The following is a 27746-nucleotide window of genomic DNA, read 5'->3' as shown; positions in this document are numbered from 1 at the left end:
GTGAAAAAATCATACTACATTTTCCCTGTGTCGTTGTACACACAATAATAGTCCTTGAATGGAATGCGCGTTTTTCCCGGGCGAAAAAAATAGGGAAAGGGTTCATGGATCACGATCGAATCGCGGTCGTGGAATAAAGTGCCCAATGGGCAATTTGTAAAAAAATCCCCGGCTCCGTATCTTAATCGGAACAAAAGATATGGCCGCCGGAAAAATCCATCCCGCCATAAGAGATCCACACAAAAAAAAAATTTTCTAATACTTCTGGAAAGTGGTGTACAGCCTCAGCGGAGGCTTGTACAGTTCTGATTTTTTTTTCACGAATACATCTTCAACAAATGTATTTGTAAAAAAAAATTAAAAAATCTATCCCCAGTATTTACCTCGCAAATCAGCGAGGTATTTACACGGAGGCTTACGGGTAACCGCGCATTTTCTAACACTTGTGGTGGGTACTGTAGTCATGTATTTAGCACTTTTGCACCTTCGTAAAATTGGAAACATTTAATATTCTAGTTCAAAACTTTTCCCCTACTTTTTTTATTAGAGTAGTCATCAGTTACAATACGTTTAGGGTATGGTAATCTTGGCACTGTTGGTTGTCAATTCTAGTACCGTTAGTCCGTTACTACCGTAGCTCTATTTTTTACATCCTTGATTCTAAAAGCAAAGAAAAACAATTTATCAGTTTTACTAAAAGAAAAGCTTGAATTTTGCATTAACATTTTATTCTTATTTTACAAAAGTTAAAAATTAAAAAGTGCCAAACGAGATTTGAACAATGGTCATATTTGATTTCTGGGTAGAAGTCAGGGAAGAAGTTCGGCTAAACGTGGTAAAAAGCGGTGTAACCGGATTTTGTAATTGGTTCTTAGAACCGGGTCGTGAAACCGAGTCCAGGAACTGTTTCTAGCATCTGGGTCCTTTTTTTGTCTGGAACCGGCTTAGATCTATTGACCCATGGGTTGAAAAATGGACGATCTGCGATCTGGAAGAATCGTACCGAAAATCAAAATGACCCGACTGATCTTCAAAAAAGCTACCCGATTGACGTGGGACCGAGCTCTAACCGCAACCGCTCACAAACCGCAATGTCCGCCACGTAACTCCGCAGTCCACATACCACAGTTGGGATCTGGCCCAGTGCACCCGTACTAACCGTGACTAGCTTACTATCGGAAGGTAATGGCACGATGAGGAAAAACAAGAAAAACGCTGAAAAAACACATTTTACGTGTGTTACGCCAGTACCTTCCGTATTAAGCTGGTTGGATTCACCGGGGCCGAGCGTTATGCCACAGGCCGCAAGCCTTCTACCGCTTCTCTCAGTAAGTACCATAGGTCTAGTCTTTACCGTCTGGTGTAGTCTACTCTAGCCTCACTAGCCACACTACGTCTCTATGTGACTACGGATTATAAAAAAAGATATAGATTAAATAAAAGAGTGTATTGATGGCGATCCAAACGATTACAACATAAAAAATAAAAATTGAAGATGAAATATGTATAGCCTAAGCTCTTAGAAACAACCAACCAGGCCGTAAAAGAACCTATTACCATGCTATTACCATTTAAGTTTCGTATGGTGACAATTTATGAAGATGACTGCACCCTGCAAACGAACGAGAAAAGTGACTGAAACGAATACATAAACCAGATTGCCTGGTAGGTGGTATTAGCTGTCACAGATGTCTTGCGGCCACCCACCCAAATCAAGCTGGATTCACACCAGTGTATCGTATTTGAAAAAAAACGAGTATTTTAAAAATACAAATACTATATTTTAAAATACTCGTCCTTCAAAATACATTTTTTCTCCCAAAACCTCAAATACCAAATAAAATAAAATACAAATACAAATACAAATACAAAATACTTTTTTCCTTTATGGAGCAGTTGGACATCCTACGTTGCGCATTCTCCGCAAATGCGAAAATCAAATTTGTGTCCAATCTGTGGTACGCTGTCTACAGCGTCTTATGGGAAAACCAACCATTTCACTTTTAAAATATTGTTTTCTTCTCTATAACTATGTTTTACCTCACTGTTGTACCTAACAGTGGACAAATGGATAGATCTAATCAATAGCTATCCATTCTTGTAATTTTTTCAAATATAGAGCTTATGGTTTACCGATTATAATTCATTCAGTCCACGATCCGTCAATGATATCGGGTTTTGAAACCGGTTCCACTACCCGAATGCCCATGAGTGGAAATTCACAATTATTATAGTAATTTTAATGAAATTATACCATTAATTAATTAAGTAATATTCTAATAAATGAAAAAAAAATTATAAGGTTAAAAGGCATTGTATTACGGAAAGGAAACAGAAAGAAAAATAAACAATAATCATAAATAATAACAAACACAAAACAAAAAAATAACGGCTCGGGGGTTTTGTGTTTTTGCCTGACAGGGTTCAGGTCCCTGAACGAGATGGAGTTGCAACTGAATGCGAAAGGCAAGTTGCGCTAGTAAAGCGAATTGAGCTGCCTATCTCTTGCTGCAAATTGTGGCCAGGGACCTATCAGGAGTTGTCATGTTTTGCCTGACAGCGTTCAGGTCCCTGAACGAGATGGAGTTGAGTTACTTTCGATTCATACACTGTTGCCAATTTACAAACTTCAAATCTTTGAAAAAAAAGTATTTTGTATTTGTATTTGTATTTTATTCACTTTCAGCGTAAACGACCAATACAAATACAAATACTTTAAATAAGAAACAGCCCAAATACAAATACCGAATAAAATACGTATTTTAAGTATTTTATTTTAAAATAATTTTATTTTAATACCCAAATACGATACACTGATTCACACGTAAATTAAGAATATTTCGGTTTATTAATACAATGTAGTCAAATACTTGTTTTTTTATAAAACGGGAAATCGAAGTTTACACGAGAATAATTTTGTTCAATCGCAACGCCCAAAGTTTCTGAACTCTAAAAAAAGTATCGTACAAATATATAGTCAAAATTAAGTTTCTTTCAAAGGATATGAGTGGTAGAATTTTAATTTATGTTGAGACTGTAACAATAAAAGGCAGTTTCCTAGAAGTAAAACATCTTTGTTCATACATATAAGATACACTAAATTGAACATGCTGAGCATTGTTTCGTGGACTGCAGTATTCTTTTGTTATTTAAGTTAAAAACTTCTTCCTGGTCAGTGTCATATATTCCTATTCCACCTTGCTTATGCTGTGAATTATAAAGTTTAATTAATGCCTTGGAACAACAAATGTTTTAACATTACCTTCAGTTCAGTTGCTAGTTCTACAAAAGCAAGTTCTACATTTGTATTGTCTTTTGCTGATGTTTCCAATACCAATACTATTTCTGGAATAAGCTCCGCCTAATGCAACAAGAAAGATTGTTAGAAAATTGGGACAGCAAATGGTTTTATATACTAGATACAACCAAGGCCAGGGCTTCTACTTGTTCTACTTCACGGAGGGAATCCATATCACATTTATTTCCTGAACATGAAACTTGAAAGGTTTATCAAGAAATCTACATGAAAAATTAAGGAAGATACCAATCAGAATCCAAGATATATTACTTGCTGTAAACCTCCGGATCTCTTCCATCCATTTTTGTAGACTTAAAAAGGATGATCTTTTGGTGATGTCATAAACTGCAATAATATACACAGGATGCTAATACATATAACACACATTACATATTTTAAATTGGGATTTCTAATGTTCACCTAAAAGGACACCATTTGCTGATCTGTAATAGCTTTGGGTAATTGTTCGAAATCTCTCTTGCCCAGCTGCATAATAGCAATTATTTCAAAGAAATATTATTTGTGTTAGGAGGGTCTTAAAAAATTCTGTTGCTTTTGATTTTTTTTTTACCTGTATCCCAGATCTGTAACTGTGAAAGGATGAGAGATGGTATGTGAAGGAGATATCATTAATCCAAAGTATAACAAAAGGATATTTGTTTCCTCATACTTTAACCTGTTTTCCTTCGATGACCACTGTTTTCATAGCAAAATCTACTCCAATTGTATTGGTATATCGTTCAGTAAAAACTCCAGATTTGAATCGTTGAACTAAGCTGGTTTTGCCTATACCGCAGTCGCCAATAACAACAATTTTGAAAAGAAAGTCAAAACATTCTTCACCAGAGGTATTACTAGACAACCTAGACATTTTACTCCAAAAGGTATCTAAAGAGGAACAAATTAATGGGATATGATGTGAATCAACTTTAAAACCAGAACATAAATTTTAAAAGATATTTCTAAAGAACTCTGTACGTTTCTTAACAGAAATGTATTTTTGATTTGCTTATTAATTATTAACAGCTGTCATAAAAAAACAAACAACTTATGGGATCGCAAATTGAAGTCTGCTTCCTGAAATACTATAGCTTCCAAATACTGTTCCCAGATGGCGAGGAAGCAGTATTTAAACCAGCCTGGTCTCGGCCGTCGCGACGGCAGGGTACGGTATTTTTAGGACTTACCATCGTGCTGGGGGCTGACAGACAGCGTTTCTGGTTTTATCCCCATGCAAATGCATTGGGTTAACCAAAACGTTACCGTCAACGAAAATTTTTAATAAATGTGTATTGGTTGTTTCAGTTTTATTTATGTAATAAATACGTTTAACCGACCGAGTACCAGATTGATGAGGTAAGACTATTTCGGGAGGAACTGAAAACGCCAATGCCGTCTGACCTGCGTCTGACTCTGAGCTCTGAGGGAAGCAGTACAGTAATAATGGTATGATGGCTTAAATTACCTAGTTAATAAACAATTTATTCATTTGTTAATTTTAATTCTGTTACTGACAGATGCGTCATGAAAAGCTCGACGGATTGTGGCTAAATTTCGTTTCTAAATTTACAAAATGGCGGAAAAAATGTACAAAAACCGCAGAAGTTTAATTTTACTTTTGTTAACGTATTTTTTTCATTTATTCCAAAGGATTACATTTAAAAAAATTAAATTTTTTTGATAATTTTCCAAATGCGCTTTTTGCTTTGCTGTTTTTGTTTTAAATTTCCAATTTTTAACAAAAAATAATGAAGAACGGTAAATTTTTGAAAACAATAATACAATTGATGAGAGTAAACTTTTAGTGATCAACTAGCTTGGCGTTAATTATTTAAATTTCGCTATGAGGCTTACTGACTAAAGTATCTTAAACCGAGAGCCACTAATCACTAGAGAACCTAGCGTCAAACAAGGTAAACTAAAAATGGAAGTTGGCAGTTTTCTGCCTTCAGGGACAGCCCTATTTTGTGTGTCTATTTCCCCCTGTTATGTCGTGGTACGTACTGTACAGTACGTACAGTATCCTGCACAAAAATCCGAACACCGATTTAATTTTTTAAAGCCACCTATTGGCGGGGTAGTGGGTTTTTTGTTTGTTTTTCTTTAAGGGGGAGGGTACACGGGGTGATGGACACGACAGGGTAGGGTTGGGTAAGTCTAGACATTTTAAAAAGGTGCCTTAAGGTATTACGCTTTAAGGCAAGTTACAGGTCGGGACATTTTTGCAACCCCCAGGGTGTTGTGTTTTTTAAAACGACAGTTGGAAATTTAGGGCTTGGGCTTGGTAATGTTGCCGAAACAATTTAGCTTATGTTCCAGCTGCCTGTAAATATTTACGTCGATGTCAATGGCGTAGGTGTAGCGTTTCTGAATGTGATGCTGGAGATCGGCGTTCGATTCTAGATGAGGTGCTGACTTAATATGGTTAATTTATGAGAAATTCTCGTTTATATATAAAACAAATTTTCATCGAGCAATATGTGCTTTTTTTGTTTATTAAATAATTTAAAAAATAATAATCTCCTTCGTTCTAGAGAAATTAATATTTCCAGCAAATTCGAATGAAGAATATTATTACGATACCAAATATCTTGCAATTCCTTTTTGGGAATCGAACTCTGATCTACGGCGTCGCAATCAGAGGCTCTACACGTATGCCATCGGTATCGAGATAATTGTGCACAGGCAGCTATCTAATTTATTTGGGTAAGGAGTATTACACAGCCTAAGTCCAACATTTCCAACTGTAGTTTAAAAAAAAACACACCACCCTGGAGGTTGCAAAAATGTCCCGACCTGTTACTTGCCTTAAAGCGTAATACCTTAAGGCATAAAAAAATGTCTAGACTTACATAACCCTGCCCTATGTGTCCATCACCCCGTCTACCCTCCCTCTTAAAGAAAAACTAACAAAAAACCCTTTACCCCGCCAATAGGTGGCTTTAAAAAATTAAATCGGTGTTCGGATTTTTGTGCAGGATACTGTACATTATCCTGCACAAAAATCCGAACAGCGATTTAAATGTTGAAAGCCATCTATTGGCGGGGTTACGGGTTTTTTGTGTTTTTTTTTTTAATAGGTAGGGTAGATGGGGTGAGGACACGACAGGGCAGGGTTGGGAAAGTCTACACCTTGCTTTTTTTCTTCAGGGCAAGTTACAGGTCAGGTCATTTTTGAAACCCTCAGGGGGTGTGTTTTTTAAGAGACAGTTGGAAATGTTGAGCTATGGCTTTGAAACAGAACTTACTCAAAAAATTTAGTTAGCTGTTTTCGCTTGATTTCGTAGATATCGCTGGCATATGTGTAGAGGTTCCGGTTATGACGTCGGACACCGGTGTTCGATTCGTGATATGAAATTGTAAAATATAGGATATCTTTATAAAAATCTTCGTTCTTTGGGTATGTTAATTGCTTAAAAATAAAGACAATTTTTATTTGTTTATAAGAGATAATGTTACATAATTAAAACAAATAAAAATTTTCTTTGTTTTTAAGCAAATAACATTCCAAACGAACAAAGATTTTCATGAATATACCACAAATTTTACAATTCCTTATCAGGAATCAAACACCGGTTTCCGGCGTCGCAATCATACCCTCTATACATATGCCATCGATGTCTAAGTAAACCCGCACAAGCAGCTATATAAATTTTTTGCGTAAGGAATGTTTTAAAGGCTTAGCTGAACATTTCCAACTGTCGCTTAAAAAACCACCCCCTGAGGGTTTAAAAAATGAGCTGATTTGTTACTTGCCCTGAAGAAAAAAAGCAAGGTGTAGACTTTCCCAACCCTGCCCTGTCGTGTCCTCACCCCGTCTACCCTACCTATTAAAAAAACAAAACAACACAAAACCCGTAACCCCGCCAATAGATGGCTTTCAACATTTAAATCATCGTTCGGATTTTTGTGCAGGATACTGTACAAGTATTAGATATGTTGGACATCTAGTGGCCTGATATAGAAATGTCAAAGTTTGAAACATATATATATCTCATGATACCCAACGTATTACAATGGGAAATGTAAACATTAGACTTAAAATTTTTGTGTAACTAATTTCCAAAACTACCTACTATTAATAAAAATAATAGACATAAAATGTAATGTTCATTACTCATGAAAATAAAAAAAAATTTAAAGCATTAAATGCAGATTTTTAATTCGCAAATTTTTAATTTAAAAACTCAAAATGGCTTCTTTTTATGTCAACTAAAAATTACTTTTATTAGCTTTTGATATTTCGTTATTTATTCAAAAATAAATTCATTAAAACTGTGTTTTTATTTGAAATGATGAATAAATTGAATTTAAAATTTTTTTCTGTATTTTCCTGAATTGAAATAATACAAAGAATCGTCAAAAACATAATATCCTTCTGTTAAAAATTTCCCGGAATTCTTAGAGAAAATTTCATTTTTTATTTTTTAAATTTTCCTCAGAACTCCAGTACTCCTCCTTTTTCTCAGTAATATTTTTCGTAGTCAACGTTAATAATTTTTCCGAGTAGCCAAAAATTATTATCTCTGACATCCTCGTACTTGTGTTTCCTTATTTCCCCATTACTATATCTACAATATTTTTATTCACTTTGTTTGACCTTGCGAGCCGCAGATTACGTTGTATAAGTTGCCTTTTCCTTTCCTTTCCTTAACACTTTATCCTATGTCGGCTATGAAAGCAGACCTTGGTACAATTTCTAAAATACATTTTAACCCAGTGAGCTCTTCGTGGTTCATTTAATTTTTAAAGCTGAAAAATAAGAAATATTTTATAAAAGTAATATTGTAATATTTTGCGATATGTTACCTTACAAGCAACACAGTTTTAATTTATTTGATTTGTTTCTTCTTTTTGAAAATTTTCAAAAATAATTTTGTTATATTTATCTTCTAAATTGCCCATTCCAATAATCAAAAGTTTAGAATTTTTAAGTTATCAAAGATAACCTGCAAAATTTACGCTTCCGACAAGCTAATCGTATAGTTATTTGGTGGAAAAAGAAAAATTATTTATGAAAAATTTGTTGCAAAGAGCATTTATTGCCACTAAAATAATCTTTTGGTTTTAAATTTTTGGGGACGCTTGTCTATTACCTACTAGATTATGAACAGAACTGTACGGTATTTTACCTGTCGATAGAGTATAGGGTGAACATGCAAAATTGTGTGCGTTGTAAATTCCATGAATTGAAAACCGTAACTCTATAGAAGATACACACAAATGTCGACACTTTAATTTCCCGAACGAATAAATTACTTCCCTTGATTGTAATTTGAATTGCAATCCTTTTAAAAGAATTTTACCATACAGAAATAAATTATCAAAAACACCCAAATTTTGCGAGGATTAATTCTATGACTTGAAAACTGTTACCACATAATCATGAAAAGGAATCTTTCAACACTATTATTCTTCAGACAAATAATCAATAATGACGTGTTTCAAAAAGAAATTTTCTATATTATGAATAGAACTGCACAGTATTTTTCCTGTTCTATTATTTCAGAGTACAGGCTGAATATGTAAAATTTTGTACGTTGCAAATTCCATGGCTTGAAAACCGTAACCCTATACAAGATACAGACAAATGTCGACACTTTAATTTCCCAAACGAATAAATTACTGCCCTTGTTTGTAAGTGATATTGCTATTCTTTTAAAGCAATTTTACCATACAGAAATAAATTATGAAAAAAACTCAAATTTTGCGAGGATTAATTCTATGACTTGAAAACTGTTTCCACATTATCATACAAGGAAATATTTCAACGCCATTATTCTCAAGAAAAAATACTAAATAATGGCGTTGTGTTTCAAAAAGAAAATTTCTAGATTATGAACAGAACTACACAGTTTGTTTCTTCTCCTATTACTTACAGGGTGAATACGTAAAATTTTGTGCGTTGCAAATTCCATGTCTTGAAAACCGTAACCCAATAGAAGATACACACAAATGTCGACACTTTAATTTCCCAAACGGAAAATTACTGCCCTTGTTTGTAAGTGATATTGCTATTCTTTTAAAGCAATTTTACGATACAGAAATAAATTATAAAAAATAGTCAAATTTTGCGAGGATTAATTCTATGACTTGAAAACTGTTTCCACATTATCGTAAAAGGAAATATTTCAACACCATTATGCTTCAGAAAAAGACTGAATGATGGCGTTGTGTTTCAAAAAGAAAATTTCTAAATTATGAACAGAACTACACAGTATTTTTCTTCTCTTATCATTTATAGGCTGAATACCTAAAATTTTGTGCGTTGCAAATTCCATGGCTAGAAAACCGTAACCCTTTAGAGATACACACACATGTCGGCACTTTAATTTCCCAAACGGATAAATTACTGCCCTTGTTTGTAATTGATATTGCTATTCCTTTAAAAAAAAATTACGATACAGAAATTAATTATAAAAAATATTCGAATTTTGCGAGGATTATTCTGTGACTTGAAAACTGTTACCAAATAATCATAAAACAACTATTTCAACACTATCATTTTTCAAACCATAGTTGGTTATGTTACGATATAACCACGAAAGAAAATATTTTAACACTGATATTAGTTCAATTCACACATAACGCTTTTAAAATAAATAAATTAATTAGGGCAAATACTGAAATTCTGTGAGGCGCAATTCTATGACTTGAAAACAGTTACCACATAAACATGAAGGGATCTTTTTTAACACCGGTGTTAAAATAATACCAGCCGGTATTTTTAAATACTAATTGATGAGCGCTTAACGTTGCGTTTCGTAAACCGAATGAGCAGATTATCAGATAAAAATCTAAAATAATCAGATTTCTGTAGTGTCCTACTTAGTTTAAGAATTATGCAGTATGTATCACGACTTGTATGATTTAAACATTAAACATAAACGCTAAGAAATATTGTGAAGATTCAGGGAATTGCGGTATTTGAAGTACAAAATATTTAGTGATTAAATTTACTTCAATAAAATTGTAGAATTTTAGTCTGTTTAAAACTAAATCTGATCTATGTATTACTTATTTCTGAAATTAATTAATTAAAGTTTCAAATTTACATAGACGCTTGTCCCTTTATACTATTCGTTGAATAAAATTGACAGCCGGCAAAGAAGTGTTTTATCGAATCCTTGCTATATAATTTGATTTAATCTTATTTATTTTTTAAATTGTCTTATCGATTCTTACATATTTTCACGTTTAGGTTCATTTGCTATATCAATAATGAATTTAAATATCCATATAATATCTTGTCTCCTTTTGCGTCTTCTTAATAGAATATTCCATTTTCAAAATAACAAAATTTTAGGCGATGACGGAAAAAATTACCTATCCAAAGTTTACTTTGAACAAGAAATATGTCAAAATTTTTTGTTTATTTTTTTCACATTGAAAATTTCTCGGCTATGAAGTTTGTCAGTCCCCTGCTACATTATAAACAACAACAAACAATCTTTTATTTTTTATGTGCGACGATATGCACGTTCTTCCTGCTATGCGATTTTGTGCGTGGCGAATTCCATGACTTGAAAACCACAACCCTATAAAAGATGACAAAAAATTACGACGAAATTCGTATTTCTGTGATAAAGGCATGACACTTTTTGGTTACAATTAAAATGTTACCTTAAAATTGCTGAAACTTCATTTCCAAGATTTTTTGAAAATACAAATTGATTATTTACTGTCAACACATACATTTTCTTTGGTAAAATTTTGTAACATAGTAACTGTTACTACGTAAAATGAATCCTTTCATGCAACAATACAATTCAGTAAAATTATGAATGATTACAAAACGTTTCATAACGTCGTTAGTTAATATACAACAATTTCTTGAAAACATCCTGTAATACACATTTTTGTTGTCAAAAACATATTTTGCAAAAGCTATGCATTTTATGTATTGCTATTTGTATGATTTAAAAAATGAATCCAACACCAAAAATTTGCAATAAAATTTCCGAGTTCAGACTGGACTCGGTATTTACTCTGTGATAAAACAAATTAAAAATAAACTTTATTTTTTTTTTCTATATTTTGAACGATTACTTTTAGTGTAATTTAAAGAAGCTTTATCGAGTCTAATGATCACAAGAATTTTAAACTTCTTCACTTAGTTTAAACACTAGAAACATATTTTATATAAGGTAATTCCATAAAATTTTCTGTTTTAGATAAGAAATTTTATTTGAAAATGATTTTTTCTCCAACAAAAATACTAGAACTTTATTTGCACTGTTATATTTAAGGGGTTTGAGTTCCTGTTTTTAGAACTCACTCATGAAATATTGCAATAAAATTACAAATAGTAAGAAACTGAAGAACTACTTAAAAATTGTTATGTCAATATAAACAAATTTCTGATACTAAAATAGTAAAAGCTGTTCTTCAAACCCAAAGGTTTTAGCGGCATTCTAACTAAAACGAACTATTTGTTTATTCATTTAGATGAAAAAAAATCTATTCCCAAAGATGGGTAAACCTTAAATTTCTACAAATTTACTACAGTTGTTCATACAATTTGGCTTCAAATAAGAAAATTTTAAATTTTTAAGCGAATCGCACGAAGGATATTTTATCTTGAAATCGGTTTTCATAAGATATTTTTTTACATCATACTTGAAAAATGATTTTTATGGATAATATGTCTTTTTTAGTTAGTTCTTACAATTTTTAAATCAGAATGTTCTTGCTATTACAAAGCGCTAGAAAGGATAGGATTGAGATCTTTTTGAAAAGGTTATTTATTTTTCTAGCAAAGATGCATTTTGCGGGAATAGAATTGTTTTGCAATATTTTATTTGTTTTTATTTTTGTGGAGCAATATTTTACAGGTAGCGGTTTCCACTATTAATAGCAAGAATTCTTGTTGCGATGCTCTAACCATTTCCTACTCCTTTCTACTTTAGCATATTAATGGAGAGTATTTCAAATTTTCCCTTAGCATAGTTTAACCTAAAAATTTTGGATTCCTCCAGTGGGAATAAAACTTGGTAGTTTTATTTACACAAAAAAATTTTTCCTTAAACATTTAAACTAAGCTAATATTAGAGGGTTTTTTATATTTTAAACAATCTGGTAGAGCTTAAATGACATTGTCCCGTCTCACTCACCCTGCTGTCCCGATTCGTCCTACTAATTAGGCCCCCGCCCCCCAAAATTCTTAATTTTTTTTCAAATATACCTACAGGTCAAAGTATGCTAACTAAAAAAAATATAAAGGCCGTGGTTAGAGATAGATTTCAAAAATTTAATACGACAAAAAGAAAATGCAATGGCTGAGCCAATCTAAAATTAGAGAGAAAAACAAAGAGTGTCCATATCGCCCCGCTCTCCTTTACCTGGTATTGTCGGGGGAAGTGGAATGTATTCAAGGAATCCTTAATCAACCATTATTATTCATCAGCAAATATTATTTGTTTTGTTTTGTATTTTGGAAATGCTTACAAATTTCTTTCTGAAATTAGATCCTAAATAAAAAATGTTTTTTTTTATTTCGGTTTTTTATTTCATTATTTTTGCTAGTTCAAAGTTCTGTATTGTTGAAAGAGAAAAGTTTCAATTCGTATTTGAACTATGTTTGTGCATTTGCTAATATTTTACTCTAAATAGTTTCTTCAAAGAAAACATTCTGGAGATTATTCATTTTTGTTTAAAAAATTGACAAACTTGCAAAAACATTTTTATTTCTACTAAACAAAATAAAATCTGCTCTACCAAACTTAAACCGAAATGAATTGTTGGGAAAATCTGCCTCATTAATTTATTAAGAGAATTTCCGAGAAATTAAACTAACTGATTAAGTACGTAAGACAGTTAGCAAAGTTTTAAAAGAATTTAATCTATTTAAACCGTTAAAATGAAGAAGAATTTATTCGTTTAATTCATTAAAAAAAATCTATCAAAATAGGGATTTTAAAAACTATAGTTTCAATGGGTTTTATAAAATTATAAAGCGTGGAAAATTTTAGATAAATTGAAATAAAAAAACCAGAAAAACCAGTTAAAATTTTAAATACTACCATTCATCATAAAATATTTGCAAGAGGTATCTTCAAATCAAAAACACAAAAAATCAAGGCTTTCAAAGATTTAAAGCCTAATTAAACATTTTTCTATTGTTTTTTTTCTGCAATTTTTTTTCTGAAAATCAAAACAGTTTTTTTAACTGTCGAAGTTTTTTCATCTAATTAAAGATGGACATTAATTAGTTACTATGAACGTAACTAGCATGGCGAATATTTTATCATTTGATGAAAATTATCTTTATAATTTGATTTACTACGGATTTGGCAAAAGCTATTCGAATTGTTACAAATGCTTTGTTTCTTAGAAAAATGAAAATTTTTTATTTGATCACGTTTCTTGCTTATAACTATTAAATTTAAGCTTCAATTTTTTAAAAGCGATATTTACAAAGAATTGTTATTTTTTTTTAATTTTATAAATAAATAGGGTCTTCTCAACTCGCTTACGCTTCAAAATAACCCACATTTTTTTCTTTCTAAAATTTTACTGTACTGATGCAACGCCAAATTTTACATCGCCGGCTTACTTACGTGCATTCATTCATACATTCTTCGTACCATTTGATCCAATAAAACTCTGAATTTCTATACTATTGGTCTAATTTCTATAAAAATTTTTTCTGTTTGAATGTTTTTCGATTTCAGGTGTATATTTTTCGAGAAAAGAATTTGTGAATTTTCATTTTTTAAATAGATATTTATGCAAAAATTACCTAGTATATTAATTTGTACAACAAAAAGCAAAACAAAAGCACAGAAAAAAAAATTTAAAACAACAATCGAATCCACAAACATTTTTTTACTTTAAAAACTTTTCAAAAAAGTGTTTGTTTAATTTACGAACAGTTAACAATTAACACCAAACCTTTTTACTTTATTTTTTTGAGTTGACTCTAATGGAAACAAAATTAATTTACCAAACAGAGACTTTAATATTTAACCGAATATTAAGATTTACTTGAATTTTTTTGAAAAATTAATTTCTTGACTACAGAATTATTTGAAAATTTAGCGATTTTATTTCATTGTTTGTAACCCATTTCCAGAATTCAAGCAATAAATTCTTAAAAGGTTAGAGTCTGCCTTTAAGCTTTGTTTTCAGGTAGAAATCCAGATGTAAATTACTCTAACAAAATTTTCACAATAATTTAATAATCCTGAATGATCACATGCTTTTTACGTATAAATTTTGAGGATTTATTCTACGAATTCAGTTAAAAGCTTTAGCTTATTGAAGATAAAGTTCTTCTGATTGAAAGTTCAACTAATTTTTGCTATTTTGTTGAAGTTGGATCTCGAAGGGCATTTGTTGAAATTTCACCAACGCTATTACCAGTGTATAATACAGTGAAACTTGATCATTTGATCTCATTTCATTATATTATAAAGGCAAAAAGTGTTGGTAAAAATTAATTTGGTGAAATTCACCTCAGAGGAAACCTGAAAAAATGAAAGGATAGATATCAAGAGTCAAGTCATAAGAAAACATTATGTTACGACTTCGAACTTCATTTAAAAATATTTTAGTTTTTATTGGAGTTGAGTATTGACCAAAATATCCCAATAGAGCAGTAAAACATCCAAGGATGCGCGTTCTCCACAAAGGCGAAAATCTTATTTGTGTCCAAGTTGGTCTGTTGTGGCTGCAGTGTCTTACGGAGAACCAACTCGGCAACTCCTTCACGTTAAAAAATAAGTTTTAGTAACCATAAGTTAGATTTTCCCTCTTTTCTTTGTTACAGTGGGTACGTTATTCATTTCTTCATTTCCTAAATTTTTTTCTAGCCCCAATTCTATCTAGTTTATTTTTATTTAATTATTTTTTTTAAGTGGCTCGTCTCTTCTAGCAGAAAAATTTTGTTTTCTGCAAGAAATTCGTCTGCTACAAAGGAACGAGTCACAAGCAAAATACAGCCACTCACAAACAATAATTAAATAAAAATAAACTAGATAGAATTAGGGCTATAAAAGAATTTAGGAAATGGAGAAATGAATAGTGTACCCACTGAAATAAATTAAAGGGGGGAATCTAAATTACAGTTACTAAAACTTATTTTTTTAACGCGAAGGAGTTTGTTCTCCATAAGAGGATGCAGCCACAACAGACCAAAATTGGACACAAATGAGATTTTCGCATTTGTGGAGAACGCGCAACACTGGATGTTTTACTGCTCTATAAACTTTCCCAACTATTTTTTTTTGTCTTTTTTTGTTTTTTTTTTTACTATAAAAATAAATATTGCTAATCCGAAGATGAACCAATATGGACAAGTAGAATCAAAGATGTAGAAATATGTCATAAAATATGAAGTGTTCAATTAACACACAGTGGGAGAAAAAACCGGTCGCTAGGTGCGCTGCTGTGAGCGATCGACTTACGTGTTTTGTTATATGGGTATGGGTGACTAAATTGCGTCAATTTCGTCTGCTCGTTTCAACGAATTTACATCATGGGATATAAGTTTTAATTATTTAAATGGTTATTAAAACCTTTTTTCTCAAAGAAGCTTATTCAAATACAATAAACTTATTAATAAATGCAATCCAATTTCCTAAACAAATACCCTGCATTCCGACATTTCTGCTGATTTTACATGGTGGACAAACAAAACATGAAAATCAAGTGCAGAAACATTTTTTTTTGTAATATCTTGTTTAGGAGAGAAGAAATCATAAAAAAATTCCTACCACTGTCAAAGGAAACATCATTGCAGAACGCCTTCCACACGCCGCCATACACCCAACTGAAAATCACTGCCTTTGTCAATATAAAAACTATGCAAACAAAAAACTTTTGGAAATGTATAAAATTCTTTTCAAAGAAATTATTTGAAAATATATAATTACTAGACGACAGACTGAATTATTTTTTCTGATTTTATAATAAATTTTACATTTCTAATAATGTTTTCATAATAATAAATTTATTCAAAGAGATCTTATTTTGTATAGGGTTCTTATAACTTTACACAGGCTTCCTGTTTTTTATTATTTTATTTTTGCCCACGTTAATGACACCTTGCATTTCGGGCCAAGAATGGACATCGTAAATTGTAGCATTCATTTTTAACGTTAATCCTCTATAATTAAAATATTATGTAAAATAAAAAGAAATTACCAGTAACAATTAGCAAAATCGTATTGTATATGGCTGAACTGCCCTTTTATTTTTCAACTATCGAGTAAAGAATGTCGGTCTACAATTTTTATGTTGAGTTAACAAAATCATCAGAACATGGTATACTCATCGCATGTAATGCTCAGTTGAAAGTGGTGCTTTATTGCTCCTTTTGGCCATGCGATTGCTCGATACAAAGTAGCTGACGTGTCACTTCTTTACTTGACAGGGCAACTATGGTTGATTCTGTGAATAACATACGAATAAACAAACATGGAGTAGCATTTCGATACGCGAAATGAGTGAAGGAAAGGGCGTGCACTAGAGAGTTTCACTTTTATAGTGAAATCGGCTGCATATTCAAGTTACACCTGTTTGTACACTCCTGAATCTCTTTATAGTCACAGTCCCTACCCGAGCGTTGTGGAAATCAGCAGCAGTAAGTTAGTGACAGTCAAACCAGTTTACCAATCAACTGGCAACCATCATCCGGCTGGAAACAAAAGGCATGTGTATGTGTGAGTGGCATTATATCAGTGCCTTCTCTGGAAAACCGGCTATAGTTCGAATAACTCAAGACCGATCAATTAATTTAGTAACATGCAATTCGTCAACATTTGAAAAGATCTTCGAGCTTCTCCGTAGAATTACAATAGTTCTTTAACGAGAATGTTACCAGGTGCCACGGCTAAAGATTGTGTTTGGATTGGCTAACCACCCAACGTCATCTAAAATATCGTAAGTGGAGTTTTGTAGATTTGGATTTCTTATTTCCGATTCAGACTGAACACTACACAAGACAACGTGTACAGTACACCTGACAAAAGACGCAAAATATAATGCGCATTTCATTGCTTCCTTTTTCATTCCAGTGTCGCCCCTCCCTTGGCGACAATGTTATTATTTCGTTTCGTACCATTTGAGATCGATAGAGTAGCTCAAACTTAATTATTCAACAGTTCCTCTCACTGCGTACAATTGAATTTCATCAGATGGGAAAATTTCGGAACACCTTTCCCTATGATTCAGTTTACTGATTGCCATCAGTTGTGCTACGTTTGCTCCTCGTAGTCTTGAAGAACGGAAATGCTCGGCGTTCAGCAAAATTTTCGTTTCCGTAGCTAATTGATTTTCCAGTAGAGCAAAAAGAATACGTGAAGGAGTACTTCCCTTACAAGTGCATTCACAGTTTGCGTTTGTCCTTGCGCCTCGGAACTTCAACTCTTCTTTTTCCTAATTTTGGCTCGTTTTCAGTTTCTTAGTTTAGCCAATCTTTAACGGGCAAATAGTTTTCCTAATCAAACAATCCAGATTCCATCGTCGAACTATACGAAAAATTCAGATTTTTGTTATCACCATGGTAAGCAAAAACAAGCAGTTCAAGTAAAATTGTTCAATGCAAGATGTCGCTACTTATCCTCACAATTACTAAAATAAAACATGTCTGCAAAAAGCTACCTTCACTTGCATTGCATATGTTGTTACGAATCTTGTTGAACTCAACCCATTTCGTTTCTCTTTTTTCCCCACACCGTTTTATTATTTACCAGAAGAACTCAAACAACTTACTTATTTAGATCTCCATGAGTTTTGAGGTAAATTCTTCTATTGAAGTGTGAAGCGTTTAAGCCAATATCGTCCTTCCTGTGAGAAATGGCCTTCTCTTTGATACAGCTCTAAGCGGTTTGAACGTTTAAATATCCCTCTCCGGTATACACCGCAACTGATAAGATAAATGCGTAATATTACTTGTAATGTGTGTGAGAAGGTGGTATTGGTTGTGACTTGTTTTAAACTAAAAGTGAGGCTATATTTTAAACAATTGCGGACTTCATAGATAAGGCTTATTGTTTCTCAAGTGTATGGCTGTTAGATTGCATTTTTTGGTTCCATTTTCTTCCTAAAAAACAGTGGGTGTAATAAACTATAGCTGGAAAATTTACCTATAACCAAAGTCAGATATTTGCTAATATACCACATTATGCCTGTGAGAGGGTGTGTACTTTCTTGTCTTAAAAATGTCATCAGATCCAAAACATTGATAGTTATTCCTATACATTAATATCTGTTCTTAGAGCTCAATGCATTAATGTGTACTCACAGCAATCTGAATGTTTCTTGCTTTTGTAGGGTACCATTCTACTATGCTGAAAGCGGCATTGCACCAGTTAAATTCAGAACCAGTTGTTATTTTGAAGAAAATTGAAAAATGTTCAAAGAACACATTACCAGATTACACAACTAATAGAGACAGAGATGCAATGCAGAGATATCAAATTGTCAAAAAATCCCCTGATCCTAGAGATCACAGTTCAACCTCGCTCAATTTAAAAATCAATCTTTCAGGTAAGACCTTTATTGGTAGTCATCTTTGGATGCTAATTTTTAATGTATGGTTTTGAACTGAAACTCAATTGTTTTATTGTTATTTTTATAATGTGATCCAAGTTTACAAATTTTTATTAATTCCAGGTGGTGTACCAACTTGTCTGAAAAGAAAAGCATCTCTAGAAGATGCATTTACAGAAGCTGATACTGTCTATGAAACACCCAAAAAACTTAGAAGAGATGAAAGCGTTGAATCTGAATTTCAAAAGAAAAAATCGAAACATCATCAAGCGGAGAAAAAGGCAATACAAGATCAAAAATCCAAAATGTCAGAAAATGACAAGGAAAAAGGGAAACTAAAGAAAAAGGTGGAAAAAGAAAAATTGAAGTCTACAAAGCCAGAACATCGCTTTGAAACGGGTGGAAGTGGTTTATCTTCATCTGAACTCCAAAACGCGCATTCCCAAAAGAGAGTTAAAAAGCACGAAAGGAAGAAGAAGAAATCTAAAGAAAATTCGAAAGACAGTAGCAAATGCGCTTCTAAAAATTCCATTTCAGGAAACAGGGAGCAAGTAAGCATCTTTGTATACATGTCGTGGCTTTTACAATTGATGTATACTTTTTATTTTGGGTGCAGTTTTGTTCTAGGGAAATCACCAATGATACCGGAGAACCTGTTGTGTTAATTAGTCAACAGATTGACAACATTGAAGAAGTTTCAATCACTAGCCCTAAGCCTACGTCGTCGAATGAGGTAGTCACAGATGAAGAGGTATTAGAAGACCCGGATGACCAGACTGGTGCACTTGTTCAAGAGGAAAATAACTTTGATGTTCCTCGTAGCGATTCTGCCGCAACAGTTGCTCTTGATATTGAAATCGATAGGCAAAGCATTAACAGTTCTGTCGATAACACAGAGCCAGTAGAATTTGTTAATCTGGTGTCACCCGATAAGGCAAGCTCGGCGGCCGAGAACACTGGTCTTCCATCGAACTCAACAACAGAGGACGAAATGGAATTCCAAGTGCAGTGCTCACAGAGCGTTAACCCCTCCGATGAAATTTGTGAACAGGATCGTTTGGAATACGAAAAGCAAATTCAAGATGAAGGTAATTGACTATAATTGGGAAAATGTTGTTTGTTTTTTTTTTTAAGCTACTGTCATTATCGTAGTACTACATGATACATCTGCAGTATTGAGGGATGATGCCGAAAAAGAAGATCCTTTCCCAGTTGTCAATCTCAATGGTCCATTAGCAAACACTATTGGCAGTATTGCTCGTGCAGACCCTGTGGACGAGGAAAATGGTATTCGTTCGTGTTTTTTTTGTTTTTTTTTTCTTCTTTTTCATCTATTTCTTTTTTAAGACGTCTTGTCCGTTTCTTTTATTCCAGTCGTGATCGAAAAGAATTCCATAGGAACTGACAATACTACGCCATTGGATACTTCAAACAACTATCCAGGTAGTTAGACATCTCTTGAGTCACTATATGTATTTATCTTTTTCGTTCTTTTCAGAATGTTCACAAATTGATGAAGTGGAAAAGTCTGCCCATATGGAAGCCGACAAACCTGGTACATACATTCTAATTTCTTGCGTTTAAATGTGTCCAGCTACCGAAATTGCTTTATTTTAGAAATGGACAGCATGGAGGACCAATCTGACACATTACCCCTTGAGTGTCTAGAAAAGAGCGTTGTGCCACCATCACATGTAGAAGCCGAACAGGATGAAACAGCTGTTTGTGTGGCAAAAACGGCTGGTTTGTCTTCATCGGCTAGTCTTAAAACAGTTTCAAGTGCCCCTATGTCAATGGTTCGGGACCATTTTGATGAAAAAACTGGAACAAAGATCGTGGCTTCAGTAGATAAAGTGTGCTGCATGTCAATTGATGTCCCAGTTGAGCAGCTTAACCAGCGAGAATGGGAAATCCTACAAGAGAAATTGCAAATCCAAGCCGCTCTTTCAGGAATTTTTTCTGAACGTCGAACCTTGAATAAAGAGCTCCGCTTACTTGTGTCCAAGTCACAGAAACTGGAACAAGAATCAGGCATGAAAAATATAGGTATATCTGCTAATGTCCTTACGGTCAAAGCATTAACAGACGAGGTGAATATTGCACGCGAAGAACGCAATCGGCTGGCGGCGGAAAAGAAAAAAACTCACCATATGGTGCTCCAAACAGAGATCAAGCTAAGAGAATTACAAGTGCAGTTAATTCGCCAACAGCTGGATCAAGGCGACACCAAGCTTGTTGAGTCAAATCCGTTGCTCGATATCACCGAAAATGAAAAACGTGTCGCCGATCTGACGGAAGAAGTTGCCAACAAGTCTACTGTGCATAAACAGACGGAAACAGCCTATCAAAAAGCTGAACATATTTTTCGACAGAAAAATGAAGAACTCGAGTCGCTCGTAAAAGTTTTGGAAGAAACTCGTCAAATGTGCCAAGAGCTAAACGATGATCTCAACAAAGTTACCTCGGAAATCGAAAAAGCCAAGCTGAAACTAGAGAACCTGGCAGATGAAGGAAAGAGAAGATGTCTACGGGCAGTTGACATTGAGGAGGAAATAATCAAACTAGAATTCTGTAAAAAACTTAAACAAAATGAAGTGAAAAGACAGGAGATTACAGCCATTAAAGACGCCATGGCATTTGAGGAAATGATCCCTAATCTGAATATTTTACTTGCAATCGAAATTCATGCAGAAAAAACTGAATCAGAAATTATGATCTCCCCACTGCCGGAGAACCCGACATCAGTGAACGTTGATTCGTCTAATCAGGAGCCATCGCCTTCTCGTCCAATTGTGCAACGCCTGCCTAGTACTGTACCGCCAGTGACGGTTGCCGAATCACTGTCGATTTTGCCAACAGAAGAAGCCGCAACATTAGTTATTGAAACAGTAGCTGTGTCCCCGGAACTGCCATCACATGATGAAATGGAATGCGAAGCATTGCCACCTCAGACTCAACCGATCTGTTTGAGGATACAGAATACATCCGTCGTTGACTTTAGCCCTACCCTATCTAGCACAACAACGCCGGCCCTGGGATCGCCCTCCATCACTCAGTCCGCACCATCTAACAATCCTGTAGCCATTCGAATGGCAGATAGTTTGAGTAGCTCTGAATCTATGCAAGCTTCTACAAGCCAAAATATAACTACCGCTTCGTTTGCGGTGTTACCTCTGGCAATCTCATTGAAATGGTTGAGTGACGCCTATCCTTTCTATTCCCAGTTTATAAATCCCAATAGTCCAAAGGCAAACTCGGATGATGAAACAATCCTTAATCAAGAAATTGTGAACGCTTGTCGTCAATTTACCCACTGGAAATGTAATTACGCCTGTTCGAAGGATATTACCAGCCTCAGTCGTGATAACCCCTTATTGCGACAGGGCGCTGAATATATGAAGGACTACTTCATACCGTTCTATCGGCTTATGATTAAGAAGAATACTACGGCCGCCTCACTGTTTGATTGGATCGTTCTGCAAGCCCAAAAAGCCAATTGGTATGGTATGCCGGCCGTAGATTCCACGTACATGAAGCAAATGCTAGAGAACAACCTACGATGCGCAATTGAGATCGGGATAAAGTTTAAAGATCAAGCCTGCATACTTCCTTCGCGCGTGGAATTTTCTCCTTCATCGGGAAAATCATCAATGCCGACTTTTACGATCCACTTAGCCACTCCCGAAGCATTCCGATCCCCAACTTTGGCAAGCCATCTGCAAATTTCCGCTCAAAGTTCCACCGAACATTCACCAGTAGAGCGGAGCCAAGCTACCAGAGTTATGCAAGATGGTCATTCCCCCATCGGTGCGCTCAGCACAATGCTCACAAACCACGTTCGTCAAGTTCATCATCAGACACCTACGTTTGCCCATAATAGCCCTAACGCCTTGATGACAGAAGGACATTCTACCATGCCACGTCAAGGTTGGACTAGTAACTCCGAAAGTAACGGACTTGCCTATCCGTCCACAGTAGTGCAAAATACTTCCGTTGTTACCCCATTAATGAACGCACAATACACAGGTAGACATCGGATGCCAGCGGTACAGCAAACAGTTCCGCCACCACAGTCTGCTTGGCCACAACAACAAGCAGCTCACCAAGCATACGTACAAACTCTGCAGTCAAATCGAATGCAAGTCCCTGTCAGCTATCAAGCAGGGTCTTATCGACAGCAACAGGCGACGCTGCAACACCAGTACACCAGCCACAATGGTTTGCAACAAATGAGTCAATCGCAACAACTTCAGCATTGTTTGATTGGGACTGGTGCAGGAGACAATTTGTCCCGCCAAAACATGTCCTTACTGGGGTCACATCTACAGGGACAGATACCTGTTCAGCAACAGCGTGTGAGGCAGCATTCTGCTTCACAACAGCTGCCTAACCAGCAGCCAGGATCAAATCACATCGCTGGAATACAGCAGCAGCAAGTGTCGCAGTCGCAGTCTCATTCTTTGTCAGGCGGACACCAAATGATACAAAAACAGCGCCAGATACCCATGTCTTCGCCACCAGTTAATGCCCAAACTCAAAGACATTTTGCTGGCCAATCATCGGAGGTTTCTAGGCAACCTATCAGTCGTCGGCCTTCACGAGAAGTGCCACAACACCAAGTTTATACCTGTCTTAAGTGTGGTCAAGAAGCCCAACAAAAGTGCAGTGGGTGCCAAACTACATTTTACTGTTCCCGTGACTGCCAGGTACTATCAAAGCAGTAGTAATCGTTAAAATTTAATTCAAAGCACTTGATGAATAAACCTTTAAACTTCGTTTACAGGTGGCGCATTGGGATGAACATGGGAAGACGTGCTCAAAACAGGTTTGATAAAAACCGAAGGTTAATTAGACCCGATATACGCATCGCATTGACTGTAGTGACAACCTTGAATTTGATTCCCTGATGACTACAATGTTGTGTCCTATCTGTTTCCGGAATCGCGTTTCTGCGTATTCAAACGTCTTGAATGGCTCAGTTTCATCTGTAGCGGTGCTATCTTTCTAAGACGGAGTTGTCGCTAGTATTACGCAGAAAATAAGGAGAGCCATTTTACGTGTTGTCGCATATGTCTATCCTGCTCTCTATACTTGAAAAGCTTGACGTTGTATCGGAGTCATGTTTGTCCATTAAATGTAATGCGCCTGTATAAGTGTACATGCCATTTGTCTTTGCTGATTGAATTATCTCTATTGTTTTTTTTTTAAATTCAGACTTGTCGCTATTGAAATTCAATTTTTAATAAATTTAAATTGGTGTTGAAAATACAATCAAAATGGTTTTCTTGTTAATCAGGATGCTTTTCCAATTCATGCAGCTACGTCAAAGAACGTATCAATTACTGATGAAATTTGGGCCGGTGAGTACTTGATGTATTTTTCACTATGTTTGCTGAACTGGGCGTTGCTGTACTTGTCATAGAAGGCCTGATACTTCGGCAGAATGTACTCTTTGTTATCACGTTTCAGACTTTCACGAAGTTCTACATCTGGCACTGAATAACCTCGCTGCTCTCTGGACAATTCTTCGAACTCCTTGTTGAGAGTCTAAGTTTTTTTGTCGAATTATGATATAAAGTAGTGAATCAAAATGTAAAAACTATGCTCAATTTGGTTACCTACCGAGAACTTCTCTTTTATTAAAGCTTTATCCTTTTCACGCAATCTGCCTGAAAGAAGTACAGAAGCAGGAACATCTTCCGAATTCCAGATGGGGGCCAACACTTTGTTCCAACTAGGAGTTTATAGAAAAGACTTACATAGAAGATATTCTACAGTGAGATACTAGATACTAGTGAATGTTACTCACCTTTGAGAGTAGAGTCTCTTCTGTTCGTTAATCATTTCTCGGTAAATAGATTCGCATTCTGGTTCCACGACCTATTGTTTAATTTATAAAATTTTTAACGAGATAACGCTTCGAATTAAGTTGATCCTTCATCTATCAATGATCACAAATAAACGCTAGATGTTACCTTCAAGAGGTCTAAAAGTCCACTGCGTTGGAGAGCACCCAACAGATAGTGGCTGTTATTTAAACGGAAAATGTAGCGCAGTGACGAATCGCTATAGGCATCACTTTTGGTTACCAAGGTCAAATTAAGTTGGACCAAAACTTTTTCTTTAAAAAAGAGAAGACGATATATTAGTCTGGTTGCATAAAATTCACGTCATATTACTGATGTAGAGCCCTAGCAAAGCTCTGTTTCTTTGCGGTTTCGGCCAAGGCTGAGTGTGCACCAATGCGTTGGAATAACTTTGGTCCTGGGCAAGGAGCGGACCAACGGTGTCAGACAGGTCGGTCAGTTGTCCGAGAAAAAGGACAACATTGCTTGTCATTTCATAGACCGTGCCGTCCCTGGGCAATGGAGCTGCAGATTCGGAACGGACCGACTCTGCGAAATCTTCAAGCGCCTTGCCACACTGAATAATCATATCATGATGAGAAAAACAGATAAAGCATATTTGTAAGTATTTATACCGTTGTGTGAAGATTGTTAACCATTGCGTAAAAACGAGTTCGCACTGAAGAATCGCATCCTTCAAGCAATTTATCACAGTCACCCTTTAAGCACACCAAGTGGCGTAAAGCTGGAAAAAGTAGTAAAACTGGGCCAAACTCTAGCCGAGCAACACTTCTCCGAGCTCGAGCACTTAAACTCTTAAAATGCACATCAAGTTTAAAAAATCGTTAAAATTTAACTCAGAATTTGTAAAACCTCGGCATCATGGCAAATCATTTCTAGTGCGTCTCTGAGGATGATCGAAAGAACTGCTTTTTGGTGCGGTAAAGGTATAATGCCCAGCATGAGACGAAGTTCACTTTGTAAAAGTCGCAAGAGGGCCGTAAATTCCGTGAAAAAAGATTCAATTTCCTGTTCTTCGACAGCGTCTTCCTTTATAATGTCTGTACACAGACATTTTTAGGGCAAAGAAAACAGGAATGGTGATTTTCTCTTCCTACCTGCGGCAGATCTTCTTGAGCCCAAAGCTAGTCCGGTTGAACTTTCTAAGGTCTGAGAGGCTTTCAATAGCATCTGATTCGCTTTACGCTCAAGCATTTGCTGAAGTTTCTTAGATGTCTTACGACTTGGGGTGTCATAGCTGGATTTGACACCTGATTTTGCCTACAGAAAGTTTAAATGTAATGGAGTACCGCTGAATAAAACTGGCATTCGAAAGCAAAAACAATCAGTTAACCAGCAACGTAGACGTCCCGGACATCGGAGCAATTGGACTGACGCCTTGGTGACTCACAGCCCCAACAGATGAACTCCTCAGGTGATCGCGTAGACCAAGAAGAGTTTTTTGGACTGTATTTGCTCGGAATCGAGCGTAAACCTGTGATAGAACATTTAGAAACACAATTGATTTACACAGCAGCTTTAATGTATACATACATTCATGAAATCATCTTCATTGTGGGTTATTAGCCAGTCAGCTATCCGCATCAGATTATCTTTAATGTCTGCAGAGAAATTATTCACGTTTATCTCTTCTGAAAACACAAGTAAGCGGAATTTAATCAAAAAAATTTCAGACACATTTTAGACCAATTGAATTTACCCTCATCAGTTGCAAGAGCTTCCAGTACTGTTATGGGTGGAACTATGTGACTGTGTTTAGCCAGATGTTCTTTAAACTCACTAATTATGTTATCTTTCCCTGTTTCAAACAAGCTCATCTAGCAAAAAAAAAAAAAAAAATATTTACTTATTTTTTAAGTTATGTTTGTACCTAAAAAGATACTTACAACATTTTCCAACTCCACACTCTGAGGATTATTCTTTTCAAAGAAATGCATAGCTTCTTGGAGCCTACCAAGAGAGTGGAGAAAAACATCCAGACCTTGGCTTGAAGGGCTTTCTTTAATGACAGGCTCAACTTCCTTGCTGACACTATAGTAACCAATCACATGATCCAAAGAAGCTAAGGTTTTGTCAATGTCTAAAATAAAACATTGGTCATCAAACTAGAATTCACACTGAACTGCAGCAGTAAATAAGGATGTATAATTTACTTTCTTGCTTTTGCTGCAAATTTTTTGTTTCATGATATACAGGCAAAATGGTTTTTTCAAGCCTTGCCAACCGTTCTTCAAATGATGTCAAAATGTTGACCATTCCACTTGTTAGCTGTGAACTTCTTGAAGCAGCATCTTGTAGAAAGCCTAATCCTGACAGTACCTACAACAACATATCACAATACATTTTTGAATACATTGTGGTGCAGCAATTGAAGTTGACGCAAGTCAGAACAGTGACAATGAGTCGGTACTACGAAAGCTAACGTAATTCCGTGATTGTAAGTGGAACTAAACCTTATAAGGGTATCTTAAACTTACAGAATTTCTAAAGTGTCTTCATAAATATAATAATCACATGGAAAAGAAATCACCTTTTCGTGTTTGTGATTGAAATCTGTCATTTTTGTCTTGCTGTCAAGTTTACATTAACGGCCATCTAACGGTGAGATTATGCTATTTTTCAAATTCATTTCTTTACGTATTGTCTTGCCCTCAAGCAGCAATGGAGGACAGTGTGTGTACGAATTCGTTGAAAATGAAGTCTAAGTCCTCGAAGATGCCCGTTTAATGTACAGTTCTACGGTACTCAACGGCTCCCGGTGTTCACAAAGTTCCCGATAGCCTTGGAGAAAAAAAATTACACAGTATAATCAAAAGTGACCGCTGATTTTGATTAAGTTATTGGTTCTCTCGTTAAATCAGTCGCTTTTAAAATAAAATAAAACAAAGTGCTGTTATCGCCCCAACATCAGTTTATGTTTTTTACGTTTAGTTGATAAACTGTAAGATAAATTGAAAAATAAACTGGATTTCCGTGATTATCGTTCAATTCTGAATCGAAATTATGAATTTTAAGAAAAATTTGAAATTTTGCCAAAAATGAAAAAGTGGAAAGGGTTCCCACTTTCCCACTCAAAAGTGACCGCA

The 27746-nt window shown here is 35.0% G+C and overlaps 3 protein-coding genes and 3 long non-coding RNA genes across 18 annotated transcripts; 2 read left to right on the top strand and 4 right to left on the bottom strand.

The window, feature by feature from the left end:
* Positions 1-715: 715 nt before the first annotated feature.
* On the bottom strand, positions 716-1172 carry LOC123469379. Of its 2 annotated transcripts, none has more exons than XR_006642634.1 (2): positions 1044-1172; positions 716-988 (listed from the first exon to the last, which is right to left on the bottom strand). It is a non-coding gene; the product is annotated as an uncharacterized LOC123469379 (long non-coding RNA). The 2 variants fall into 2 exon arrangements; XR_006642635.1 differs by having other exon boundaries at positions 716-981.
* Positions 983-5377, top strand: LOC116936614. The gene is made up of 3 exons (XR_004401786.2): positions 983-1328; positions 4410-4744; positions 4816-5377. It is a non-coding gene; the product is annotated as an uncharacterized LOC116936614 (long non-coding RNA).
* On the bottom strand, positions 2830-4381 carry LOC116936611 (ras-related protein Rab-43). Of its 3 annotated transcripts, none has more exons than XM_032943809.2 (7): positions 3969-4381; positions 3870-3888; positions 3719-3784; positions 3569-3643; positions 3427-3497; positions 3263-3361; positions 2830-3207 (listed from the first exon to the last, which is right to left on the bottom strand). In XM_032943809.2, the coding sequence occupies exons 1-7, from the start codon at positions 4167-4169 to the stop codon at positions 3097-3099; spliced, it is 642 nt and encodes a 213-aa protein (XP_032799700.1). In that variant the 5' UTR covers positions 4170-4381; the 3' UTR covers positions 2830-3096. The 3 variants fall into 3 exon arrangements, with proteins under 3 accessions (XP_032799700.1, XP_032799701.1, XP_032799699.1); XM_032943810.2 differs by having other exon boundaries at positions 3427-3485; positions 3969-4380; XM_032943808.2 differs by having other exon boundaries at positions 3427-3485; positions 3545-3643; positions 3969-4378.
* A 5275-nt stretch (positions 5378-10652) lies between the features above and the next one.
* LOC116923186 lies at positions 10653-18693 on the bottom strand. Of its 2 annotated transcripts, XR_006642632.1 has the most exons (5): positions 18546-18693; positions 18014-18167; positions 16015-17769; positions 10922-14766; positions 10653-10836 (listed from the first exon to the last, which is right to left on the bottom strand). It is a non-coding gene; the product is annotated as an uncharacterized LOC116923186 (long non-coding RNA). The 2 variants fall into 2 exon arrangements; XR_004394419.2 differs by having other exon boundaries at positions 10653-14766.
* Positions 17043-24085, top strand: LOC116923132. 8 transcript variants are annotated; one of them, XM_032929643.2, is made up of 9 exons: positions 17043-17182; positions 18575-18790; positions 18917-19344; positions 19410-19881; positions 19946-20080; positions 20168-20236; positions 20292-20348; positions 20411-23499; positions 23577-24085. In XM_032929643.2, exons 2-9 carry the CDS (start codon positions 18589-18591, stop codon positions 23622-23624), a joined length of 4500 nt encoding a protein of 1499 aa, XP_032785534.2. In that variant the 5' UTR covers positions 17043-17182; positions 18575-18588; the 3' UTR covers positions 23625-24085. The 8 variants fall into 8 exon arrangements, with proteins under 8 accessions (XP_032785534.2, XP_032785494.2, XP_032785523.2 ...); XM_032929603.2 differs by having other exon boundaries at positions 20168-20239; XM_032929632.2 differs by lacking the exon at positions 17043-17182 and adding an exon at positions 17667-17804 and having other exon boundaries at positions 20168-20239.
* Positions 24013-27349, bottom strand: LOC116923177 (exocyst complex component 7). Of its 2 annotated transcripts, none has more exons than XM_032929657.2 (14): positions 27191-27349; positions 26814-26979; positions 26547-26740; positions 26360-26477; positions 26194-26291; positions 25994-26134; positions 25758-25920; positions 25513-25700; positions 25275-25454; positions 24973-25216; positions 24769-24914; positions 24603-24673; positions 24416-24527; positions 24013-24340 (listed from the first exon to the last, which is right to left on the bottom strand). In XM_032929657.2, the coding sequence occupies exons 1-14, from the start codon at positions 27218-27220 to the stop codon at positions 24104-24106; spliced, it is 2088 nt and encodes a 695-aa protein (XP_032785548.2). In that variant the 5' UTR covers positions 27221-27349; the 3' UTR covers positions 24013-24103. The 2 variants fall into 2 exon arrangements, with proteins under 2 accessions (XP_032785548.2, XP_045024160.1); XM_045168225.1 differs by having other exon boundaries at positions 27138-27253.
* Positions 27350-27746: the final 397 nt, after the last annotated feature.

The sequence above is a fragment of the Daphnia magna genome, linkage group LG1 (genome assembly GCF_020631705.1).
Source record: "Daphnia magna isolate NIES linkage group LG1, ASM2063170v1.1, whole genome shotgun sequence".
NCBI classification, from domain to species: domain Eukaryota; kingdom Metazoa; phylum Arthropoda; class Branchiopoda; order Diplostraca; family Daphniidae; genus Daphnia; species Daphnia magna.
The sequence above is the reverse complement of the archived record's forward strand: the minus strand, read 5'-3'. Positions and strand labels throughout refer to the sequence as shown.